Here is a 25,000-nt window from a genome sequence, read left to right as displayed (position 1 = left end):
TAATATATACAAATTGAAATACAGAGTCTGTTTAGTATGTATGTTGTATATTTGTTATAGACATAGTTTGAGTATCTGTGTTGACTGAATGATCACCATGCTCAGAAGATGTATATTTGTGAAATACCCATGTGAAGACCTCAGATGTCATTTCATTTAACTTCTTTGTATTTTAAGTTATGTACACAACCACCGGTGGTTATTAGGCAGACACATTTTCTTCAGTTCTCAATGCAAAAATAGTTTTAAAGAAGGAACTAAAGATGTAGCCATCGTAGAAACGATTCTTTCCTGAAAGCATCGACAGTTCACTTTTGCTGAATCCCAAAGTAAATGTTTGAAAACTTGGAGTTAAGTTTTCAGACTGTCCCTCATGTTAAAAAACATTTGGAGCCGTGGGGTTTTGTGTTACAATAACATGCCATATGTTACACGAAGAGAAACTTCTGTAACGGACACCACTGTACTGTATGTAGGCTGTGTGTGGAAGGGTGAGAGTGAGTGAGCCAATGACTGGATGGACAAGAGGGTGCTGATATGAGAGAGAAATAATGAGAGAGAAAGGAGTGGAGGTAGTTGGTTTAAGATCAAAGGAGAAATGTTCGCTATACCCAGTGATCTGCTAGAATTTCTTCAATTATATCCCTTTTATACAGCCCTGATCATGCCAGTGAGGGTAGATGAAAGCAAAAAATATTGCTATCATAGGATTTAAATAGAATTTTTTTTCTTGGAAAGGGTCTCATGAGGGTGCATTTGGGAGGAAGGTTAATTGGTTAGCAAAGTGGTTTGATATATGTGTTATACCTACATTGGGATATACATTAGCATGATTGGATGAAATTGGTTGATCTGCCTTGGTCTGCTTCATGGACTGAATATTTTTTATGAGAAGTTTCTTAAAGGGCATACAGGTGTGTTTGTAGAAGAGCCACTCTCAATCTTTCTCAAGCTCTTTCTCTCACACCTGGGTTTTCCCATTTCTATTATTTTTAAGACACTGTTTCAATTCCTACGTACCTGCCTTTTTCATGTGCAATATGAAGTGTCTGCCTCTGTGACGTTGCATAGATTCCTATGTAAATACGTATGCCTCTTGTTAAATTATTTCTTAAGTTCTGGGTTCCCAAAGGCATTTAAGTGTTGGATCGCGATATTTCCATTGGGAAAAAAATGTAATCCTAAAATGCTTTTGAGAGTCCAGACCTATAGGACAGTTTTCTATACTAAGTGTGTATCTGTCCCTTTATGTTCGTTTTAGAGAGTCAGGACTAAATGTGCCAAGCAAACACTGTCTACTTCCTGGCCAAGCTGCAAAGAGAAAAACAGGCATACCTTCAATTATTCTTTTGTTCTCTAATTTTGGAGTGAAGTCACTGGCTGTGTTCACATAAAACCTTTCTGATGCATCATGACCAGGTCTGAAATTGCGGCTCATCCAGGAAGTATGAACCCAATCTATTTCCCGTCATCACAGAACAGCAGGACTGTGATGTAATGTCATTGTAATGATCACCTGTGACATAATTGTTAAAAGTGGCAAAAATATAATTACTGTAAATATCAAAGTTTTAAAAGAAGATGTTATTTGATTGTCTGTCATTATTACAATGGGAAGTATTTAAATTCTGTAATGTATTTAAAGTGGTTGCATCCTGTTTTTCATGTCAACCCCATGGTTAGACGTTTAGGCAGAATGGATGAAAGACAACTATATGTGTATTTAGGATATACATATGATATTCTACCACTAATAAGGACCCAAACTAATCTGAAATGTATACATGATGTTAATACTGAGGACTAAATCCAGCCATCTGTTAATTTTTTGTTTTGTTGAGTTCTGAGTGCTGGTGGTCGTGTTCTTCTTCAGATGTAGTGAACGAGGACATTTTCGACAAGAAGACAAATGGATGAAATATGGATTTTTTTTGTCTTTCTTGGAATAAATCTGGTGAAAGGCTTCTTGGTTGCTGTCTCTAAACGTGCACAACACACAATATACTGTAGCTTCACTAGACTGCCATAAGACTTCACCATGAAAATGTGGTTGCCTGGAAAAAGATGAGGTGACATTAGGGCTCTGTGACACTAATTTAGTCATCACAGTGGCATCTCTGTTGATCCTGTTAGTCTATACCACATACTGATACTGTATAAGCATTGCCAGATTAACACACTGGGGCAAAAATCCCCCCCACTCCATTCAGCAATGAGCAAAATCTCCTCTCTCTACATTCTGCACATAGCTGAAGGAAGATTATATATAACTTGTTTGTACAATCTGAAGCTTTTATGAGGATGAAGCTCCAATTAGGACATGCCCGAAATGATATTTTGTCCAGAGCTCCTGAAACCAACCAAGTGATGTCAAATGAAATCAAATACAAATGTGTTTGGGAATATGCATCTCTTAATAATTTGATATGGAGCCCTTCATAGGCTCTTCAACTGATACAATGCCTAAAATGATGCCTATTACCAGACACATCTGGATTTAATCAAATTACCCCAATTGAAACATGACCTACCTTGGTGGAATCTTTTCAGTTGAAAACATTCAATTTGGTATCCTAATTGAAATCTGATTGAAGGTATTCCAGTTTGTAAGAGAACATATAAATGTGGGAGTAATACTGGATTTATGAATGTGGGAAGAGGGACATGCAAGTATAGATAAGAGTTTGCATGCAGAGTTATGCAAGAGCATATTGCACCAATAAAAACACCAAATGATGCAGTGGCAGCAGAACTTGGGCAAGCCCATCTTGTATTAAAATACAAATGGCTACATTGCTAACATGTACATCTTAGATATTTACCAGACATACAGTACAGTACCACCACACAGTCTTGATCTGCAAAGAGGTGCAGCCAGAGAGCAGTCCATCGAGCTGGTCCAAAGACTCATAGCCCAAACCAACCCAGTCAAAACTAACCAAATAAAACTTGAATAAAAGGAAAACTTGCGTGGTATACTTTACACCAGCAAAGGATCTGGCCACAGTAGAAGAATTTAAATCATAAAATAAGGTTGACTCTAAATATGCACATAACATAACGTTGACAGCAGTAATTCTGCATGAGTATTTACTTTAATTACATTTTCTTGACATTATTTCTATACTTCACTTCCGTAAATGTTTGAATGCAGGACTTGGTGTATTTTTCAGTAGTGGAGGAACCATTACAAGTAAAAGTCCTGCATTCGAAATTTTACAGAAGTATTTGCAAAAAGATGTCAAAAGTAAAAGTACTTATACTGCAGAATGATCGCTGACAGTATAAGGCTAGATTACTATATTATTAGATTATTATTATTAGTTATGCATTAACATGTAAGCAGTAGTTTAATATTGTAGTTGATGGTAGTGGAGTAAAAAGTCAAATATTTGCCTCTGAGATGTAGAAGTATAGTAAGTTGCATAATATGGAAACAGGCTACTCAAATTTGTATTTAAGTACAATCACAATACTTGAGTAAATTAACTTAGTTACATTACACAACTGAGTATAATTAGGCCTAACAAAAAATGGAACTACTCAAGTTAACTACACGCATATCAAAATTACTTTACATCACTTGTGTTTTTACAGTGTGAGGTTATTACTTTTACTAGTACAGTAAGAAAATAATCTGTATTTCTTCCACCACTTGAAAAAGCTGAGTTACAGTACAGCACAAACAACTATTGAATATATGCCTTAATATGAAGTCTCCCTGCTGAACTGTCAGTAATATATGTGGGATAATTTACATTATTGTAATGTGCAGGTGCGCGTTAAATTGAGAAAATGCCAAATTATTAATTTCTCGCGTGACTTGGAGTGCGTGAGCTCTGCGCAATGAGAACTGCAGGTAGTCCGCCATTGCTGTATGAAGAACTATCGGATTTGGCGTTTGGCTGTCAACAATAAACTTGCGGTGCCGGGACGCGGAGCTACGAGGTCGAGTGAAAGCTCGTCGGCTGCTCCATAAACCAGTAGTCACCCCCGTCCCTCCCTGGAAAATACTTTCATGTGAATACAGAGCCCACGGACGAGACAACCATGTCCAATCTCAGCAAAGGCGGCACCAAGAAGGACACCAAAATGAGGATACGGGCCTTTCCTGTAAGTGCACACCGCAGTAGGGGCTCTGCCTGCCTGGCAGGCGATGACTCGATCACCGTGGTCTGGGCTGCTGGCTACATGTTAGCAGGCTAACCAGCTGAGCGACAGATAAGACTCGCCTATCAGTAAACAAACTGCAGCCGTTAAATATCCATTCGCCCCCGGTGTTGGTCGGTTGGTTAGGTGTCTACTTTGTTAAGTTATATTACCAACTCAGTGGGAAGAACCACTTTCATCCTCAAAGTCCAACTAGCTCACAACTCTCCAAACGTTACCTAGCAGATTGGATCAGTCGACATAGCCGACGCTAACGTTAGCCCAGGCTCTTGACACTTGTTGTTTTGGCTTTCTTTCTCAAATGCACCAACGTTACGTCTCTGTGTCTGAGCTCTACCTGGGACTTTCTCTTCTGCTGTGAAATGCCAGCTAGATTACCAACTTGCAAGAACAAGCGGCTAACGTTACGTTACTTCAGCTGCGGTGGATGCTAGCAAACCTAATGTTAGTTTTGGGTTTGCATGTTGCACATTAATGGTACATCAGAGTGTTGTTTCTGTCGTTATCTCGGTGTTAATGTTGTGATATAGGTTTCCTCTCTTCGTCTACCTGGCACTCCCTTTGTCTGCAAGTCATTGAAAGACCTAATTTATGAACTGACCTCATTCTGCATAAAATTACATTTCAGCCTGTCTGACTGGCTGAGTGAGACTGCTAATCACAATGTGGTTACTCCTCCATGAGTAATTGAGTGACCACACAGCCACCTGTACTTATGTGAGCCTGTTGAATGTGGCCCAGTCCTGACAGAGACTTGCTGTTAGAGCAGCATCTTGAAATGCATGTGTTTGGGCTTGTCTGCTGAGAAAGGAGCACACGCTGTTCCTCCTCACTAGCTGTAGCCTGTGTGTGCGCATGACGTTTTCTTCTTTGGTCAATATGTCTTTGACACTTGGGAGGTCCAGGAGAAGTCTGAGGAGAATTGATTAAGTTTTTGAGATTTGTAATTATGATGAACCCTAGCATAGTGCCATGTAGAACCACAGTAGTGGCTGGTAAATTAAAATCCTGCTCATTCATCAACACAATCTTGACGGATCAAACACATTTGCCAAATACACACACAGTAGGTTTTTAGTTTGCAAAAGAGCAGCAAATAACAGGTTTTATCAGTGTTGAACCGTAGCCTCATGCCACATTTAGAAATGAATGGGGATTAACAGACACAGCAATACAGAATGTGCACATAGATAATTGTTCCTTACCTATACCTAATACTAATAGGTATAATTTACTAGTCTATATAATGACAGGCCCCACTCAAAGTCTTGAAAATAAATTTACATCTTCCTCATAGCTCTTAGTTAGAGCAACTGAGGGGGTTGTGCCAACAAGTCCTCTGTCTTGTCTTTCTTAAGGACATGGAAGAAATTGAACATCTGACCATTATGGGAAAGACAGACTGCCTAAGCAGCCACTATAATTTATTGGGTTCACTGGGGTTTTAGGAAGATGTCAGTGGTATAGAGAGAGAGAAAGCGAGTAAACAGGAAAGCGTGATTCAACTTAATCAAGATGGACCAACCTTACCACACAAGTCAACATACCAGACATCAAAATGTCTCAGTATTTCTAAAGGATTTTAAAATGTCTCTTGGCCCACAACATACTGTTGAAATGAAAACACCTCAGTGCTCAGTATTGGGTATTAGCTTAATTGTTACCTTTTTGTTCTTAAATCACAATGGAGATGTTCTACTTCAGAAAAGCATAGTCATTTGTGACATTGAGGTTCAATCTGCTTCGCTATGTAAGTCTGTGTCAAAGACAGCTAATGGCAAGGTAACAGCGCTGCTCTGAGCTGTTAACGTAGCTGTCATGTCAGGACCTTTTTAACGTTAGGCAGTAGTGTTTTTTTTTTTTTGCCCTGCTACAGTGTTCCAGGTAGGCCTGAAATGCTATAATGAGCAGACCCTAAAGCCAGCTATGGTTCAAAAACCAACTCTAACCATCTTTACGTTAATGCAAATGTTTGGTGGCGTATACACAGCAGGGAAAGGAGGATCAACTTAGATCATGGTAAAATGTCCTCCTCCTAGCACATGTTAAATTATAATAAGTTCACAGATGTGGGAGCGTGACAGAGGGCAGAGGAGTGTTTTGGGGTTTGGAAATGCTGTCATCTCCTTAGGTATAATACAATGCCCTGTGAGTAGCTCTTTCATTAACAATATAAATAATTGTAATGTAAGTCTCTGAATTGATGGTTATGAAATATTATAGACCTCTATCAGCTGATCAGTTAAACTATTTATTCTGCACCCCATTCCCTGGCCCACATTTCCAACGCAGAAAGAATCGGAGCTACACAGAGGTGGGAGGTCATCTGCATCGGAAGGCTTTATTCAGTAGCAGGTGTACAAATAATCATAGGTGATGGTCATTTAATTGATCACTGGCTACCTTTTTCAGATGACGATGGATGAGAAGTATGTCAACAATATCTGGGACCTTCTGAAAAATGCCATCCAGGAGATTCAGAGGAAGAACAACAGCGGCCTGAGCTTTGAGGAACTGTACAGGAACGCCTACACAATGGTGCTCCACAAACATGGAGAGAAGCTGTACACGGGCCTGCGGGAGGTCGTCACTGAACACCTTATAAACAAAGTAAGACTGACACAGATTGCAGGCATTTGCAAAACATTAGCTGTGATTATCTTCTGGGAGGGCCAGTTGGGATTACACAGATTTTGACATTCATATCCAGGTAATTACTCCTGTAGTAAACACATTAGTAATTCCTTAAACTCCTTTAAAATCCCTCAGTATTTTGAAATTGCATGCAGTGCCTTCACATAAAATAAGGCTAATTTCCATGAAAATATCCCTGAACCTTCAGCAAGCAAATGTGCTTTGTTCCTCTGTCAAAGGAAATTATAACACACAGCTGGTTAATTTGCCACTTACAGTCAAGTGATGACACATTGCTCACGGAATGAAAAATGACAACATGCCTTATGTACCTATTTCTTGTTGTGTTTTAAAGTAAATTTGACTGATATTTCACTCAAGAGTGTAACAGATAATTATCGGTGTATAGTTGTCTGTGAGAGAAGATTTAGAGATGCTGAAAATATAGTTGATCTACGGTAACCTGACCTGGGGATTGTTATTACAGTAATAAGTAAAATAACGTTGTAATCAGAGCTTTAGATTGATTTGTGAAATTAAGCTGGACAGCCTGTTTTCAGTAGCCTACTTGTTGCTATAAGTTCCATGTTAAGATTCATATTACTGCTTGGCCTGTGTGTCATCCTTAAAAAACAAAGGTAATACTAGACGACTTGAGCTGTTTCCATTGGTGAGCAGCTTTGTGAGCGTAAGTGAGTATTAAAGTTAGTATTAAGTTAGAAAGCTGGGGGATACAATTTCAGATGTTGTTACTCTAGGCTTAAGTAAGGAGTGATTTGTAAACAACCCTTTAAGGATTACTCACACCTCCTTTTTACAGATTCAAAATGGCCCTTTGTTTTGGGGTGTCAGCTTTTCAAGGCTGTTCATTTGTCTGCTAGCCTTTCATAAAACAGATTTTTCCTTGAGTGTTACTGAAGTGCAACAGTGTGTTTTTCGAATGGCGCCTTGGCAGAGCACAGTTGTTATATTTACCTGGAGAAATCCATTGTAATTGAAATGGTAAACATGCCAAATGTTAGCTAATTGGATTTTTATTAGCAGGTCGTGTAAAAACAATAGCACGAGGGACAACAATATAATGTTGATCCTGTAATTATGAGATTAATTCATTTTCAAATCCCTGCTTAGTGAAGCCATAAGTGAATGTTTTTTCCTAAGCTGTCACTTGTTCTGTTGCATATAGTTGTTAACAAATTAAGTTTGGCCTTAATATCTGCATTGAATGCTTCTGTGCAGCATACATTGTGCAGATAACCAGTGAGAAATATTTTAGCAGCCTGCTGTTGAATACCAGCCAGATGGGTTTGCAGTTTAATTAAATGCACATTCTCAATTTGGCAGGCTTTAGTAAGTTAGCAGTCAGGTAGTGTCAGTGAGCAACAGTTCAAAGAAGACCGATGTGACACCTGATTGTGTTTTTATTATCTAACAATGATCCAAATGTCACTCATGTAATGGAAAGACGGTAATGATTTCCATGCAGCCAAAAAATCTGCAAACCTATCTCAAACACTTCAGCCAGACTGAAGCATTGAAAGCAACTCAAAGCTGAGGATTTTCTGTTGATGTACTGGAAGCTTATTTCTCTGTTATTCTATTCTCAGTTGGGTTTAATAGATTATTTTAGGGCTTACAATTGCTACCGTGAGAAATACCTACAGAAGGATTTGGAGATGTGAAATTACTTATAGGAACACTGAGCCAGCTTGGTTTTCTGCTGAGTAATGAACAGGCAGCCTGGACAGGAGTCTTAAGTTTGATTTTACTTCTTTTAATGTTCCCCCCTGTGACTCCAAAAACATGGCAACGGCGGTATATACACATCTTCTGGCGCCACAATATTTAATTTCTGGAAACCAATGGATAAAATCTTATTTACTGTGACTTATTTACTGTCCATCATCCTTCTAAATATTAGGGATGCACCGATAATGATATCAGATATCGGCCCACTACTGACTCACATAGCTGGATCAGGTATTGGTGACAAGGGTGCCAATCTAATCAGTTCACTTACACTTGTACTACACAGTGCATTGGCAGTACACCTGTAGACCTGAACATTTTGCTAGGAGAGCTATGACAGCATTTTGTTTGACAAAGTTAGAAAGCAATGTCAAGTCAAGCCTGATGTTGCTTTACACATGATTTCTAGTCTCTTCCTCACAATGAGGAATACAGCTTATTTAAACTGGTATTGGATTGGTACTCCACTTCGGCCGATACACAAAGCCCAGCTATTGGTATCAATATCAGGACTGAAAGAGTCGGTGCATCCCTACTAAATATATTTTTATAATTAATATGACATTCATTAAAATAGTTTTAAATACTTCAGTTGCTGCTTCATCTTATTAGTGATGAGCAACAATAGTAATCTTATAATTACTTTTATAAGTAAGCCACGAGCAATGAGCAGTGTGTCTTTGATTTAAAGGCACAGTCAGATATATGGGTTTGCTTCCGTCTTGCTCGTTAACATTTGATCTGGCTGTGTAAAAGAAGAATTCAAGGGTTGATCTGGTGTGTTAGAAGGAGCGGAGGTGATAATTCATTATCTCTGTCCAGAAGGAGAAAAAATGGGAGGTCGGTGTGCCCTTAAGAAACTTACTCTACAGAGACGTTTACAGTGCTGAGTCACACTGCAGTGGGACTATTATCAAGCTGTTATGCCTGACTAGTAGAGAAAAAGTATCAAAGAAACTGCAGAGAAGGATCACATAAAAGTCTTCATGAACACATCTCAAATGTAGAGTCAGCTTGATGCAGGAGTATTTTTTCTCCTATTTTCTGGTTGTTTGGTCAGGCGCTGCAGAACTTAATATGTAATGTAATATGCCCTCCTCATGCATGTGTTTTTGTCTCTCTCAAAGGTACGAGAAGATGTCCTCAACTCCCTAAACAATAACTTCCTCCAAACCCTAAATCAGGCCTGGAATGACCATCAAACAGCGATGGTGATGATCAGAGACATCCTGATGTATATGGTGAGTAGCTGATCTTTACTGAGATTCTCAACACATGAATGTTGAGCGTGAGTTGCATGAATATGATTCATGTGGTAACATAAACAAACAAAGGTGCTCTGATGCTAGCAAGGCTCTTTAACTAACTTGAATATTTTTTATTTCAGTCACCTGTGTTGTTGAAATCCACTTATGGGGTTGTGGGGGCATTCTTTTCTTATATTATATTAGGGCTGAAACGATTCATCGATTGAAACAATTCATCGATTAGATTGATAAAATCTATTAATAATATGCTTCGACTCGAATTCTTTGCGTCGATGCTTCGTATAATCCATATAATTATACAGCACAGTGTGTGCCGGTTCTGGTTTTAATATACACAACAACTTTTAATTATTTGGTTTGGGCGCCAGCCAGGGTAACCTGACAAATCCTTGCATTGCAGATTTCCACCCACAAGGGGTACCTGTAGTAGGACAGTATACCTTCAAAAGTAAATTTGACACGTTTCAATGAAACTGAAAACTCACACACAGAAATCACTTTTGAAGTAAATCAAGAAAATATATTAACAACACTTCAACAAAACAGGGTGTGGTTTCAACAAATAACTCAACCAGTCATAAACAATCAGAAATAACAAAAATACTCTGTCCCTTTGGATAATGGTGCTAATAAGTTCAACTCTCTGCACAGTAAAGGAGGGAAAGAAAAAACGCCCAGCAGGAGCAGGACCAAACGTTCATGACAGTAATGCAGTTCAATCAAAAAAAAAACAATCGTCCTTTAAACCCCTGCAATGTTAGGGTCATACCAAATTGTACCTGCGGGGGGGGACAACTCAGCGTCAGTCAGCGTCAGTCAGTCAACTCGCCTGTCAGTCAAGGCAGCTCCGGACCAGAAACGGGTCCACGTTACGTTTCCTCCGTGTGATCTCCGCATCTTTGCACGGCTTACACCAACGCCTACCCCGACTTTACGCCTGATTTAACTAGGGAAGATTTGCGGAGCCATACTTCCGGTAAGACGCCGTTTTTCCTTAGGCCAACGTCATTTACCTGCAACCTGGCCGCCGCCGTTGCGTTCATGGTCCGAGTTAAACGTCATTTTCCCTCAACAGGCAAATGACGGGAGGTCAGTGTTTCGCAGGGACATTTGTTACTGTCGCACATCGCGATTATGCTGTGAACACGACGTGATTATAATGGAGCTGTTTGCAAAGTGGGGGAAGAGAGAGAAAAAAGCGAGGGACAAAGAACAAAGTGTCCAAAGAATGGGATTATTTCAAGCTAAAGAACACAACAACTCTGTAATGTTACCGTCTGTCCACCGTAAAACGAAATTAAGTCGCCTCAGCAACAGCATGACGGCATCTGATCAGAAAGCCCCGCTGTAGTAACAGCAGCTTTAGCATTTAATTGAAATCATGATTTATTGTTGAGTTGAAGCCAAAGTAAGCTTCAGTCCTCAGCTGAAAATGTGCACACGTGCGTTTGTTGTTCTTTTTGGGCTGTGAGTTGTGACCTCATATATATATATATATATATATATATAAAATAATGTATGTGTATACACATACCATTTGGGGCAAACATCATATATGCATTGTTGTCCAAGACATTACTTATCCTTTTTTTGTGTGTTTGTCCCACAGGACCGGGTGTACGTACAGCAAAACAATGTAGAGAATGTCTACAACCTGGGTCTTATCATCTTTAGGGATCAGGTGGTTCGTTACGGCTGCATCAGAGACCACCTACGACAGACTCTATTAGACATGATCGCACGCGAGAGGAAGGGGGAGGTGGTGGACAGGTAGCAACTCAGGATTGATTGCATGACAGCCTAATCGATTGCCAGTTGATGTTGACAAGCTAATTTTAATGTCAGTTGCACATTAATTGGGAAGAAAATGGAATTCACATCCTTCATGTTGAGTCAAATAAATTTAAGGAAAATGTTAAATCATCATTTGTCATGGGTTGCATGCTTTTGACATAAACATTAAAAGAGCTGTCAAATACGTCTGCTACAATTAAACCGTCTGGGATGTGCAGTGAAACAGCCTCTGACATTTTAAAATATAGATTTTCTGTATGCTGGTTGGCAGGCATTGTAAGTGTGAAATGAGCATCAAGAAATGTTTTGCAGTTTCTTTCTTTTCTTTTGTACTGCTGATTGTGCCCTCGACATTTGGTCTACTTCTTCTTTCCACCAGGGGGGCCATTAGAAATGCCTGCCAAATGTTAATGATCCTCGGCCTTGAAGGGAGATCTGTTTATGAAGAAGACTTTGAGGCACCGTTCTTAGAAATGTCTGCAGAATTCTTCCAGGTTTGTGAGAGAACATCCTTCCCCTGACTGTTCATAATATATCATTTTTTGGATCCCTGTTAGTTGTTACATTGGCTACATCATCTACATCATCAGCTAACAACATACAGTATATGTATTGTAATGCATACTGTACACCAGATAACTGAAATTGTAAAAAGGTTGGAGAAACATTTCTGTCATTTACAGCTTGTGAGTGTTTCTTGTTTTCACTTAGATGGAGAGCCAAAAGTTCCTTGCAGAAAACAGTGCCAGCGTGTACATAAAGAAGGTGGAAGCCAGGATCAATGAGGAGATTGAGCGGGTGATGCACTGCCTGGATAAATCTACAGAGGAGCCGATTGTCAAGGTGGTGGAACGCGAGCTCATCTCCAAACACATGAAGACGATCGTAGAGATGGAGAACTCAGGCTTGGTCCACATGCTCAAAAACGGCAAGACAGACGGTAAGAGCGCAGGAGGCTTGTGCTGCTTATGCGTCATGTCTTTAGCATTTTTAGTCAAAGTTCTTTCTTCACTCCCAAAAAAAGAAGGGAAGTAAGAATCCCCAACACTCCTTAATAAACCACCTGTCACTTACAAGATTTATTTATTTTACTGGCTTAGTAATGCAGTGTTCCCCTTGCTCATGAACACAAACAAACAGAATATCACAAACGATAAGATAGGAGGAATGTAATTTTTATGATTTGATTTAGATGAAACTAGCGTTGTAGCTTCAGTGATGATGGGTGCCTTCAGAAAATTACATTGGTGCACTCAGGGGTATTTTAGTTCACTCTGCTGCAAATAAACCTCTTTTTTTCAGCAGCTCTCAGCTGCTCAGCCCTTTTCAGTCGGTAGAGATGGATTCCTAATATGTGTGCGCTTGTGTGTGTGTTCATGCATATCCATCACAGATTTGGCATGCATGTACAAGCTGTTCAGCAGGGTTCCCAACGGGCTGAAGACCATGTGTGAGTGTATGAGCTCATACCTGCGGGAGCAAGGCAAGGCCCTCGTGTCAGAGGAGGGAGAGGGAAAGAACCCCGTAGATTACATCCAGGTAAGGAGATGGGCTGTCAGGAGAAGTTTAGAGTGTGGTGATGTTATTGCTCAGTCTTGTGAATCTGCTGGAGCGTCTTGTAAAAAGAATGCATTCATTTGCTGCTGCAGGAGGCAGTTTGGATAGTACACATGCTCTATTGAAGCGAACTATATGTGAGGTGAATGAGTGAATGGTCTAACGTTGCTAGTGATCATGGTAATTTCTACTGGCTCAGCACGCTTTAGCACACTATTGTGTGCCGAGCCTTGTCCAAAATGCACTGCAGAGGATAACTGCTCTGGCATCCTGTGTTTGTGGCCGCAAACCACGATGGTCTCTGCCGTCAACCGCACTATGTAGTTGCAGTGTCCTGAATAAGGTGAGGTCATACCTGCGCTGGAGAGAAGGCCCTTTTTTGAAAGTCTTATGTTCATCGTTCAATACGCTTGAAGCTCTGTTTTAAATTGTCTTTGTGGTTTGCAGTTCCACTCCTGTTCTTAGCAGCCCGACTCTTTTCCAATGAGACCGGCTTTCCTCTGACGTAGCTTGTTGGAGCTATAATTGCTGTGTTAAGCTACTGCTAACTTCTGCCATATCATCCCTATTCATCCGTGCTTCCTTCTTCCCGCAGGGTTTGCTCGACCTGAAGTCACGTTTCGACCGTTTCCTCCAGGAGTCCTTCAATAATGACCGACTCTTCAAACAGACTATTGCAGGCGACTTTGAGTACTTCCTTAATCTCAACTCTCGCTCGCCTGAGTATCTCTCACTCTTCATTGATGACAAACTGAAGAAAGGGGTGAAAGGGGTGAGCCCTCTAATGGATCCATACTCTTATTTTAGGACATAATCTGCAGATTTTACCAGCTTGCTTATTCAGGATTTAAAACCACACTGTAACATAAAAGCATTATAATTCTATGTCACACAATGTACCACCCAAAATAATCAATGCCATTATTCTTTACATAGTTTAGAAAGTTGGTAGTAATAATGTGTTTGGAGTGTATAACTTGCTGAGTATCAAATGCATTAGGGAGTCTAGGGGGTTTATCGTATTACTGAACATCCTATTATAACCTGTACCATTTTGCTTTTTGTCCAGTTGACCGAGCAGGAGGTCGAGTCTATACTGGATAAGGCCATGGTACTTTTCCGCTTCATGCAGGAGAAGGATGTGTTTGAGAGGTACTACAAGCAGCACCTGGCCCGAAGGCTGCTCACAAACAAGAGCGTCTCTGATGACTCTGAAAAGAACATGATCTCAAAGCTCAAGGTGAGCAGAAGTGTGATATAACAAAGTTATGTTTTTGGAGAAAAGTAATGAGTCAGCATCTAGTTAAAGAGAAATAGTTATCTATCTCAAATTATTTTATGCAATTCACTATGAAGTTTATGAATCTATTAAGTTAGCTGATATTAAAACAGGCATCTAAGCCTCTGTGGTAAGGTTTAAGCTTTATTCAATGTAAAGGTACATTAGAAAGGAAGTTTAGATGTTGGAAACATAGGGTAAGCAGGCCGTATCTACTTACCACTATTACAAATTGACCCATATTTGTTGACCCCTATATGACTGTTGGTTTACCTTTTTAATAGCTTTTTGATTAGCTAAATTTGATCCTTTTGGTCTCCGTTGCTCAGACGGAGTGCGGCTGTCAGTTCACCTCTAAACTGGAGGGCATGTTCCGGGATATGAGCATCTCCAACACCACCATGGATGAGTTTAGACAACATCTACAGACAACTGGGGTGAGGAGACGCCACACGCCACAACGCCTTCAGGCAACTTAATGAGCCCAACTGCTATCTGTAATCAGTACATGGCTGCTTGAAGGACTGAGCGTTGCTGCGTTGCTCAGTTACATGAAGATAATTATGCACCTAACTATACATATCCTGGGAATACATGCTGCTAATTTCTAGCTTGTTCTGTGCTGTCACATGGCTTCTTGTCACCAGAAGTATCACTGTATCTGATTGTCACTGTCATATTTAGCATGCAGTAAATTAATTAACTTGGGTGTATACAAAACATGAATCCCAGTATTTATTTCTGCATGTTTTTGCTTAGTCCCAAAAAGTCCCTTTTTGAAAGTACTTAAACTGGTTTTCTCTTATTTCTCTAAACTAATATTTCATGAAATTAAGAAATTTTGCAAAACAGTGGTCTGTTTCAGAAAAACAGCACATGGCCCTGGTTTGTGTCAGTGGTCTGCAGTTATTTTTTGTCTAATGAAGTTCTGTGTTTTTTATCCGTTTCTAACCTAATAGCACGGATAAAAATCAGTGTACGATAGCAATGAGCTACACGGTGTAATTACATCAGCGTAGACTGAAACCTGATTGTGCGTTTTTATTTTTCTAACTTCAGGTGTCACTTGGCGGGGTAGATCTCACCGTGAGAGTCTTGACCACAGGATACTGGCCAACACAATCAGCAACACCCAAGTGCAACATCCCCCCTTCACCGCGACATGCATTTGAAGTCTTTAGAAGGTCAGTCCAGTTGTACACTGAAAGCACAGAATTATAAGTTCATTTCTTATATGTGTGAGTGATTTTAGAACAGTACTTTGTTTTTACTCCAAGGATTTCAGAAATTTTTGTGTTGTTTGTGAGTCTAAGCCACATTATGCTTTGTTATAATTGGAAGCTGACCAGAGTAACAACCTTTTTCAGTTTCTTTCCCATTCTTAAAGATATGTCTACTCCTAGAAATAGAATGAACATATACATATGTGCGTTATTATCAAGGTCTTCACCTAAGGCCTGTTACAAAATCTAAATTGGATTAATTGTGGTACATTGACTATTCTTAGATGTTGACCTGGAGTGACTCCTCTGCTTGTAGGTTTTATCTTGGTAAGCACAGCGGCAGACAACTCACACTGCAGCACCATATGGGCTCTGCAGATCTAAACGCCACCTTCTACGGTCCCATCAAAAAGGTTTGTGCCACCTTCAAATGGAATATTTCTAAAATAGTATATGCTACAATGATGCCATAGAAAAGTTTTACAAATAAGCCCTAATGTGTTTATGTGTTGCATTGATTTACAAACGCATTCAAATCTATAGTGCCATGTGAATTTATAATGGAAAATAACAAGCTAATCAAGTTTGCCTGCAATATCAATAGGGCAGTTTTAGTTTTCCAAAGTATTAGTTTTGTTGCCAAAGATTAGATACTACTTTAAATAAAACTTTACTTTTAAATGTACTGTTAAAAATACCTTGCAAGTGTTAGAAAGTACTGAGAATGCAAAAAAGTTATTAACACTGGTAGGCTGTAAATTTTCTCTTCAACAAGGAAATATACTCTTTTGAGGACTTTCTCTTGTAGAAGGGGTTTCTGAATTGCGTTTTTAGATTCTGATTTTTTTTGTCGTCAACATGTCGTCAGGAGGATGGCTCAGAGGTCGGTGTAGGAGGAGCCCAAGTTACTGGCTCCAACACCAGGAAGCACATCCTGCAGGTCTCCACCTTCCAGATGACTATCCTCATGCTTTTCAACAACAGAGAGAAGTCCACCTTTGAGGTACAGAATCTAATGCCTCCACATTTCCCCCCTTATTTAAGAAAAAGAATATTCTGTGCCAGAAAACACAAACAACATCCTGTGAATTGATAGTGGAAAATTTCAACAGCAGAAGGCAAAAGTTTCATAATCCTGCCAATCTATCTGTTACATCTTGCTTACTGTTTTGTCTTGGCCCCGATCTTCTCCACCCCGTAGGAGATCCAGCAGGAGACGGACATCCCAGAGAGGGAGCTGGTACGAGCGCTGCAGTCTCTGGCCTGTGGGAAGCCCACTCAGAGAGTTCTCACCAAGGAGCCCAAGTCCAAGGAGATTGAGAACGGCCATGTGTTTACAGTCAATGACCAGTTTACCTCCAAACTGCACCGTGTCAAGATCCAAACAGGTACACGAGTCTATTTAGTGTTGTCTTATATTTCTTACATATCCTAGATAATGTTTTATTTAGAATTTCCGATCCATTGTCAATATGTATGTTGATCGTGGTTTGCTGCTTTCTGAAGATACAGAACAGTTGAAAACATTGCAGCAATTAACTGTAATGAAGCCTTAAAGACCAGGAAAAGTAATTAGGAAATGTCGTGGCATATTTATATCTCATGTTATTCAGTATTAAATGTGCATACCTTTCATCATAATCAAATAGGTGAAAGCACTTAATTGGGAAATGAACATGTATTCATTTAACTGCTTGTCTTTTACATGTCTATGAAGATTCTCAGTCATCCAGGTCATAGTTATCCAACGAAGGTTAAAATCAAGGGCAACTGGACTTGGTTGAAGATACTGGAAGACGTTTCGTCCCTCATCCAAAGGACTTCTTCAGTTCTGAACTGATGAGGGACGAAACGTGTGTTGTCTTTTACATCTATTTTCTTTTGTTGTGCACCACCTAGTGGCTGCTAAACAGGGGGAGTCAGACCCGGAGAGGAAGGAGACGCGGCAGAAAGTAGACGACGACAGGAAGCATGAGATCGAAGCTGCCATTGTTCGCATCATGAAGTCCAGAAAGAAGATGCAGCACAACGTCCTAGTAGCAGAGGTCAGTCAGCTGAAATAGATGCCAAGATTTTAAAGGAGAACTACAGTCTGTTAGACACTTATGTTGCCAACAGTATAGGACACCCGTCCGAATCATTGAATTCAGGTGTTCCAATCATTTCCATGGGTACAGGTGTATAAAATCAAGCACATAGGCATTCAGACTGCTTCTACAAACATTTGTGAAAGAATGGCTTGCTCTCAGGAGCTCAGTGAATTCAAGCGAGGCACCTGATAGGTTGCCACCTGTGCAATAAGTCTTATTTGTGATTTCCTCACTACTAAATATTCCACGGACAACTGTTAGATGTATTATAACAAAGTGGAAATGATTGGGAACAACAGAAACTCAGCCACAAAGTGGTAGGCCACATAAAATCACAGAGCGGGGTCAGTCCATGCTGAGGAGCACAATGTGCTGAAATCACAAACTTTCTGCAGAATCAATAGTTACAGATCTCTAAACGTCATGTGGCCAGTGTGTAGAGAGCTTCATGGAATGGGTTTCCATGGCCGAGCAGCTGCATCCAAGCCATACATCGCCAAGTGCAATGCAAAGCATCAGATGCAGTGGGGTGAAGCGCGCCGCCACTGGACACTAGAGCAGTTCCAGTCATGGGTTAGGATTAAGGTTAATCTCACAAATGCACTTCTAGAAAAATGGTCTAAAATTTCCATGAACACACTCCTAAACCTTGTAGACAGCATTCCCAGAAGCATTGAAGCTGTTATAGCTGCAAAGGGTGGGTCAACTCCATATTAAACCCTACAGACTAAGAATGGGATGTCATTAACCTTCAGGTGAGCAAGGTGAGCCCTTCTGGTTCTCAGCAAAGAAACAAAGGGCAAGGCTGAAGCTGAAATTGAAACTGAACGCCTCACACACATAATGAAAGACATCTTGCATAATAAACTGTTGACTACGCACTCTTTCTTTCAAAAACAACCTGACCACAGTATTGGACAGGTTAGTGTAGAAAATGAACAGACTATATAAAAGCAGAAGATGTTAAAAACAAGGTGATGATAATGGTGTTCAGAATGAGTGATGATGATTGGATATAAAAGGATTGTGATATACTGATTACTGTGTTTGGTGTCTTCACAGGTCACGCAGCAGTTGCGAGCACGATTCCTGCCTAGTCCAGTAGTCATCAAGAAGCGCATTGAAGGACTCATTGAGAGGGAATATTTGGCACGAACACCGGAGGACCGCAAAGTGTACACTTATGTAGCATAAAACAAGTGAATTCAATGAAAGCTAACATTGAGTTTTTATGGACTGCTCTGCGTTTGAAAGAACTTGGAAGTGCTTTCATCATTGATTCTGGGAAACACTGGGAAGCTTAACTTTTCTTCCAGAAAATGTGTAAAAAAAAAAAAAAAAATAATGCAAAAGATGGGGAAGTTTTCTATCTAGATTAGATTTCTTCTGCTGAGAGAAATAGAAGGAGGGGATCTAGTTTTGTACAAAATCATGTTTCTTGTGGCCTTTGGAGAGGATTGGGTGAGCCTGTTTGCCAATTAACTACGTGCTGTCGAGAACGAGCGATAACAAGTTAATGCAAACATGCAGCTACATGGAGACCAAGAAAACATTTGAATTCACTCCCCTGTTTTAAATGTTGATGTCAATGTGTTATGTTTGGTTTTTGTGGCACAGTGATGGCTGTACAGGTTGACAGACACTCTTGGCCTTTTCCTCCCAGAGGATTTTAAATTTAAAGAAGCGGACAAAGTGTTAACTGGTACAGACCTGGTTTACAACAGCAGTAAAATACATTCTGAGACACTCGAGAAAACATGCTTCATTTATGTTGCAAGTACGTCTGTTTTTTGTTTTTTTGAGGTTGTTTTAATGTCTGATATGAATTAAGTGCACCTCACAGCTGAAATATTTAATGCCATTTTCAGTATTTCAGCCAGGTCTGTACTAATGGTTAGAGAGATCAAGAGCTGTAGCTTCACAGCATGCTTTTATCTAATGGATCAGTTGCGGGAATAAGACACATAAAAGCTCCATAAATGGTGTTTGGTCTCTCATGACACATTTTTCACTTCAGGCCTGCTGTATGTTCGGCCAATAAATTTATTTCCTCTCTTCAAGTAGAAGGTCCCTTGTGGTGCAGCTTTCAAAGAGGATTTATTTTTTTTTGTCATTCTCGACTGCATTTTGAACGGGTGGATCCAGTCTAGCACCGATGTTCTAATGTGTACAAATTGTAAAATAATTATTGTACTCACTGCGAAGGTGGATTGTACAGGGCCTTGTTTTCATCATATTAAATGTAGAATAAAAAAATCAAGGGATGGGATTTCTTTTTTTAAGTCTTTCGGCAAACTTCAGAAATGCTTGCCTCTCTAACCATAATTAAAGCTTAATGTAAATGGTAAGCCACAGTCAAAATCCTCATGTTCACAAGAGGAACATTGTAGGCCTCTGAAGGGTGTTGTTTACTACAGTATTTTGAGATTGAAGTGTAACTTTTTTCTTTCCATCTTAATCTTCCTAAGAAAATACACTCAGTTAAATGTTTAGTTTTGTTGAAATTGTTTTAGAGGTGGAAATTCAACTATATAGTTTGTGCTGCTTTTGTATCAAATCGTCATACTGAGAGGTGTTCCAAATATTTTACCCTCTGACATAAAATGAGTGGACAAAATTTAAAAAACGACACAAACTGCAGCCTTCAAAGTGACCATAAAGCTGAATTAATACCTTTTCTAAAACAGTTCAAAAAACCCATAAGCATTGTTCCCTGTAAGAAAACGAAACCCAGGTGTTCAAAATAAAATCCAAAAATAAGACCTAATGTGATATAATCTTATAATTTGTTAGATTATGTAATAAGATCATGAAGCTGTTAAATAATCCAACACATTTTAAAACAGCTCATTATTTTCAAATGTCCTTTTGTCCTGCTTCTTTTCAGTTTATTCCATGCCATTTTTAGTTCATAACAGCAATTTCTATTTCAAAAACTTGACCTGTTCATGATGAAAAGAGGCTGTATAAAATAAAACATTTTGTGGAGGGTGGCATCATGAATTTAAAATACTTTTGAAATAAAAACTGTTGGTTTGAAATAAAAGGAGTAGGATGAAATTACATGTCATCATAAAGAGCTGGGTTTTAAACATTTGATTATTTCAGAAAGTCATGGATACATACCATGTGACTATTTCATAATGTGTTTTTTATTTGTTTAATATTGAACTCTTGAAGTCTTGGATGTTTTAGACTGCATCACTTGTTGCTGGTATACACAGAGACTGAATGGAGTGTACTTGTATCTCACAGGTTAGAGTTAAATGAGCTTTTCACTTCACAGTCCTCAGAAACCAATAGTCCTGCTCCAAAAGCGATCTGTTCAGGGGTGTGTAATGGTCTTAACAAGGTCTTAACAAACAATGTCTTTAATTTTCAGGGTTTAGAGCCTCCCCCTCCTTACGTCCCCTGCACTTTTAAATCTGCCCAGGCCGTCTGGACTGTCTCCTTTGTCTTCTCATATTGTTAGAAGCATGCCATCTGCTCCGTGTTATTAAAGGCGACTTTAGATTTAAAGCAGCACAACTTCTGCTGCTCCCCTTTCCCCAAAACTTCAGTCTCACTAACTTCCCAAACATAGTCCAGCATACATTTCTTCTCAACTTGAACGGGGGCACCTCCAGTTTCAGTGTTTTTAATCTCCCAAAATGATCCTTTATTTTAACATAACGGTGTTTGGTAGCTTGTTGACGTCAGCGTCAGAGTCCCCCTTTTTTTGTGGAGCAGTCTGTGGGAAAAAAAATCAACCAGGATGCTTTTCACTCCCTGTCCGGACTGCTGCACACACCGCTCGGACTCTCTGTACAGGAGGCTCGACCACTTGTAAAAGGTGTAATAGCGGGATATGTTTGGAAGAGCGGCGGTGTTAAAGAGGGCCTACGATGAAAACGTGGACTCCGGAGCTGAGACTGCCGAGTGAGTCAACTCGTCCCAGCGTCAGCTAGCTCCTGGCTAACATCAGCTAGCACCGGGCTAACATCAGCTAGCCTTGGCCACAATGGAAATTAATTTTGTCCAGGACAGTAAATTGTGACGTAGGCTGACGTTTCAAACCACCTAGCACTTTATGACATGGTTTTGTAACTATTTTACTCTTTATGGTATTTTCTCATAATTTGGCTTTTTGAGCTTTTTGTGTTAGCTAACAACAGATAATGTGTTGTCATGGTGACCAAAGCAAAGGGGCATGTTTCCAAACCGACCGCCACAAGATGGAGACAGATGTGTGTCTTTACATCCAGCCAGTCTAAGTTATATCTAGTTATAAGTCTAATCACTCATGTGCTTTTTGTTTTGTGTTGTTTTATTCAGATCTGACTGCAGCAGGATGTCATCCTCTGGCAGTAAGTATCCCTTCACTCATACACAAGGTAAAGAAGCACTGCTTTGATTGCACTGAACCTCCAAATCCTGCACTGTAAAATCAGCATAGCGAAATGAACACTGTCAGAGTTGACCTTAACTTTTTTACTCTTTTTGGAGTACTTCTGTACACCAACCAGTGTTAGTTTTTCTTAAAGATTCAGTGTGTAAGTTTTAGTGGCATCTAGAGCTGAGGATTGCGAATTGCAACCAACAGCTCACTGTGCATTCACTTGTTCCTCAGACGCAATAAGTACTTTATAATAAATAAGTCCCTCCAGGATTTTGCGATGTCGTGATCACAACTAATTCAACTAATTCAACAAATCATCGCAATTCAGTGCAGTTTGCAATTTTTACAAATTAGTGCCACTTTGAACTATCATCACCGTTTCCCGCAAAATGTTGTCATACATCAGCTTGTCACTTCCTTATTTACAAGTTGCAGCAGACTTGTGTGATACCAACATCTCACATTTGTCGATAAAAGAAATAAAACAACAGGAAAAACATGCAGTATGGTGGTTGATCATAAAGGAAGTCGTGATTGACTGACAGAGTGGCAGAATGGCATGGAGGATGTTAGACAAGACAAATCACTGTGACACAGGTTGTTGCATCTTGGTCAATTGCAAGCGCTGAAAGAATGAAGGTAAGCTGGTTTAAATATGCACAGTTCAGGTTAGGCCTGCGAAATCCTGGATGGATTTTAATTATAATTAACTCTGCTGTTACTCATATTTCACTAACACCAAAAGATTTACTCTTCTCAATTTGCCGTTTACACGTCCAATAATGCAATAATTATTTTGACGCTTCCTGACTTGTGAACAGGGTCTTTTATTCAGGTTACTGAACACATTTCTACGGCCACATTTCTCGATTATATTTTTGTCTGCCACTTCTGAAATGTATGTAGAACCCTTTAAAATTGTAAACAGTCAGTGAGATCCGACAGTAGAAATCTGGACTATATTATTCCTTAATCCCTGACTGATCTATACTATATACTATTTAAGCATTGCTTTTCAAAAATGATAGGTATTAATATAAGAAAAAAATTTCAGGACACCTGCAACCATGAACATTTTTACTAATTTCCCATTACAATACCCTGCTTGTAAATGCCCATATCTTTCAAACTCTGTGCCAACAGTGTGTGATCCTAACTTTGAAGATTTGAAGTTTCCAAAGATAACAGAGAGAACAAAATTTTCCCACTTTCAGTCCCTTTTCAGGGCTGAAAATGTGGGTTATTATTACTAAATATTATGCAGAAACATCACTGCAAATGGTCTACGAGAGCAAGGACACAGTTTGGAGTCTAGTCGTGGTGATGAATAATGGCTTCTCTATTTCCAAACGGAGGGCAACAGTGTTTGTTTTGGCCAACTGGTCAAAATTGAACAAAGTTAAACTCTTTTCAGAGCCAGCTGGAGATCACACTAAAACACAAAGCACATTCTTGAATTTGTCCATTTTAATGTGAATGTACCTTTCCAAATAAGACATTACACAACTGTTTTGACAAGCTGAGTCATAACGTTACTCTCCATGACATCGAAACTGATCTTGATGTGCATAATTGGTGAGTGCTGCTTTGACTAACTAGACATTTGTAATGGCTTCATGTTTGCACTTGTCTAAAATATATTTGTACACTTATGTGTATTGGTGTGTGTGTGTGTGTGTGTGTGTGTGTGTTACCCCAGTTGCGCTCATGACCACTCGGGTCAGGCAGCAGAAGCAGCAGCAGCAGCTCCTGCTAATGAACTTGCATCTGCTGGCCAACCCTGGAGACTCACTGCTGCTGCAGCACACCCTTGATCGCCTCCTCCACTGGCTCTGCCCAACACTCCGCATCTTCCATGTGTCAGAGAGGGCCTCCCCATTCAGAAGTTACACCCGCCTCTGTCCTGTGGCAGGTAAAGAGCCTTACTGTGTGGTCTTGCATTTATTATATGTACTTCCTGTTATACATTTGGTTGTCAGGTATTTCCTTGGTAGGGATGCAAAACCCTGTTGTGCTTGTACATTTAACCTCATTGAACATTCTGTAGATGTATTTTTTTCCGTAGAGGAAAATAATAATAATTTCCATATGTGAGAACAACACACGTAAACAGGAATTTAAACGATTTTAACTTTCCGTTCACATCAACGACCCACTAACTGAATACTGCATTTATTGAGTATGGTGTAAACATACAAGGAACTTCCCTTGCTAGAAATCATCTGTTTTTATTTAAGGTTGATTGAGAATAAATCTTTGCCAAAAACGTTTCAGGCTACCCTTCTCTTGCCATCACCTTCTTCCTCCATGAGGCGTATGGAGAGGAGCGAATCCTCAAAGTGCTGGACTTCTTCCAGCGTCCGCCCTGGCAGTACCATCATACTGAGAGCTGCGGGAGCCGAACTGGAGGGATCCACATTACCTCCAGCAGCTCACCTGCCAATGCCCTGATGCGACCGTACCTCCTGCCCAGCAGAGACTTCTATAGTTTGGGTGCAGGCATGCCTGTGTGGGGGGTTCGACCGGTGCACTGCGGAGGAGAAATACTACGTGTAACAATGTACAGTGTATATGACAATTACGAGGATAGCGTGCGGCTCTATGAGACAGTGCTGCAGCGACAGGCAGAGGAGCAGAAGACAGGCTTCTGCTGGTTCACTCTCCACACAGGTATGTGTTGCAGTGTTTATATTTTAAAGTAATGAAAAATATAACGTGTTAATCCTAATAAGTCCAGCCTTAAGGCTTATCTTTTTTTCATTACAGTAGGAAGGACATCAAATAGGCAGTGAAGTCAAACAAAATCACTCGTTTCCAGTGCTCTGTTTCCCAAGGAAGGTTGAAATCAAAGGCAACTG

The 25,000-nt window shown here is 39.9% G+C and overlaps 2 protein-coding genes across 2 annotated transcripts; both read left to right on the top strand.

Annotated features, from left to right (window-relative positions):
* Nucleotides 1-3,858: 3,858 nt before the first annotated feature.
* Nucleotides 3,859-20,033, top strand: LOC119919122 (cullin-3). The gene is made up of 16 exons (XM_038739598.1): nucleotides 3,859-4,113; nucleotides 6,583-6,780; nucleotides 9,681-9,794; nucleotides 11,431-11,591; nucleotides 11,995-12,109; nucleotides 12,327-12,555; nucleotides 13,009-13,154; nucleotides 13,768-13,944; nucleotides 14,242-14,412; nucleotides 14,781-14,888; nucleotides 15,511-15,635; nucleotides 15,991-16,087; nucleotides 16,543-16,677; nucleotides 16,876-17,062; nucleotides 17,574-17,719; nucleotides 18,827-20,033. Exons 1-16 carry the CDS (start codon nucleotides 4,051-4,053, stop codon nucleotides 18,956-18,958), a joined length of 2,304 nt encoding a protein of 767 aa, XP_038595526.1. The 5' UTR covers nucleotides 3,859-4,050; the 3' UTR covers nucleotides 18,959-20,033.
* Nucleotides 20,034-20,989: 956 nt separating this feature from the next.
* LOC119919123 (protein FAM124B-like) lies at nucleotides 20,990-24,812 on the top strand (the record flags this gene model as incomplete). The annotated part of the gene is given in 4 exon segments (XM_038739599.1): nucleotides 20,990-21,682; nucleotides 22,079-22,110; nucleotides 23,842-24,054; nucleotides 24,417-24,812. Coding segments are annotated over 4 exon segments (712 nt in total), but the record flags the coding sequence as incomplete, so codon positions are not given.
* Nucleotides 24,813-25,000: the final 188 nt, after the last annotated feature.

Source organism: Micropterus salmoides, unplaced genomic scaffold (assembly GCF_014851395.1).
Source record: "Micropterus salmoides isolate LMB-PRFRI ecotype aquatic unplaced genomic scaffold, ASM1485139v1 Ms_hic_scaffold_2553, whole genome shotgun sequence".
NCBI lineage: Eukaryota > Metazoa > Chordata > Actinopteri > Centrarchiformes > Centrarchidae > Micropterus > Micropterus salmoides.
The sequence above is the reverse complement of the archived record's forward strand: the minus strand, read 5'-3'. Positions and strand labels throughout refer to the sequence as shown.

Coding starts and splice junctions, on each gene's coding strand:
- LOC119919122 (XM_038739598.1), top strand. CDS start 4,051: ATGTCCAATCTCAGCAAAGGCGGCACCAAGAAGGACACCAAAATGAGG. Junction 6,781..9,680: donor CTGAACACCTTATAAACAAA/GTAAGACTGACA, acceptor TCTCTCTCAAAG/GTACGAGAAGATGTCCTCAA. Junction 15,636..15,990: donor GCATTTGAAGTCTTTAGAAG/GTCAGTCCAGTT, acceptor CTCTGCTTGTAG/GTTTTATCTTGGTAAGCACA.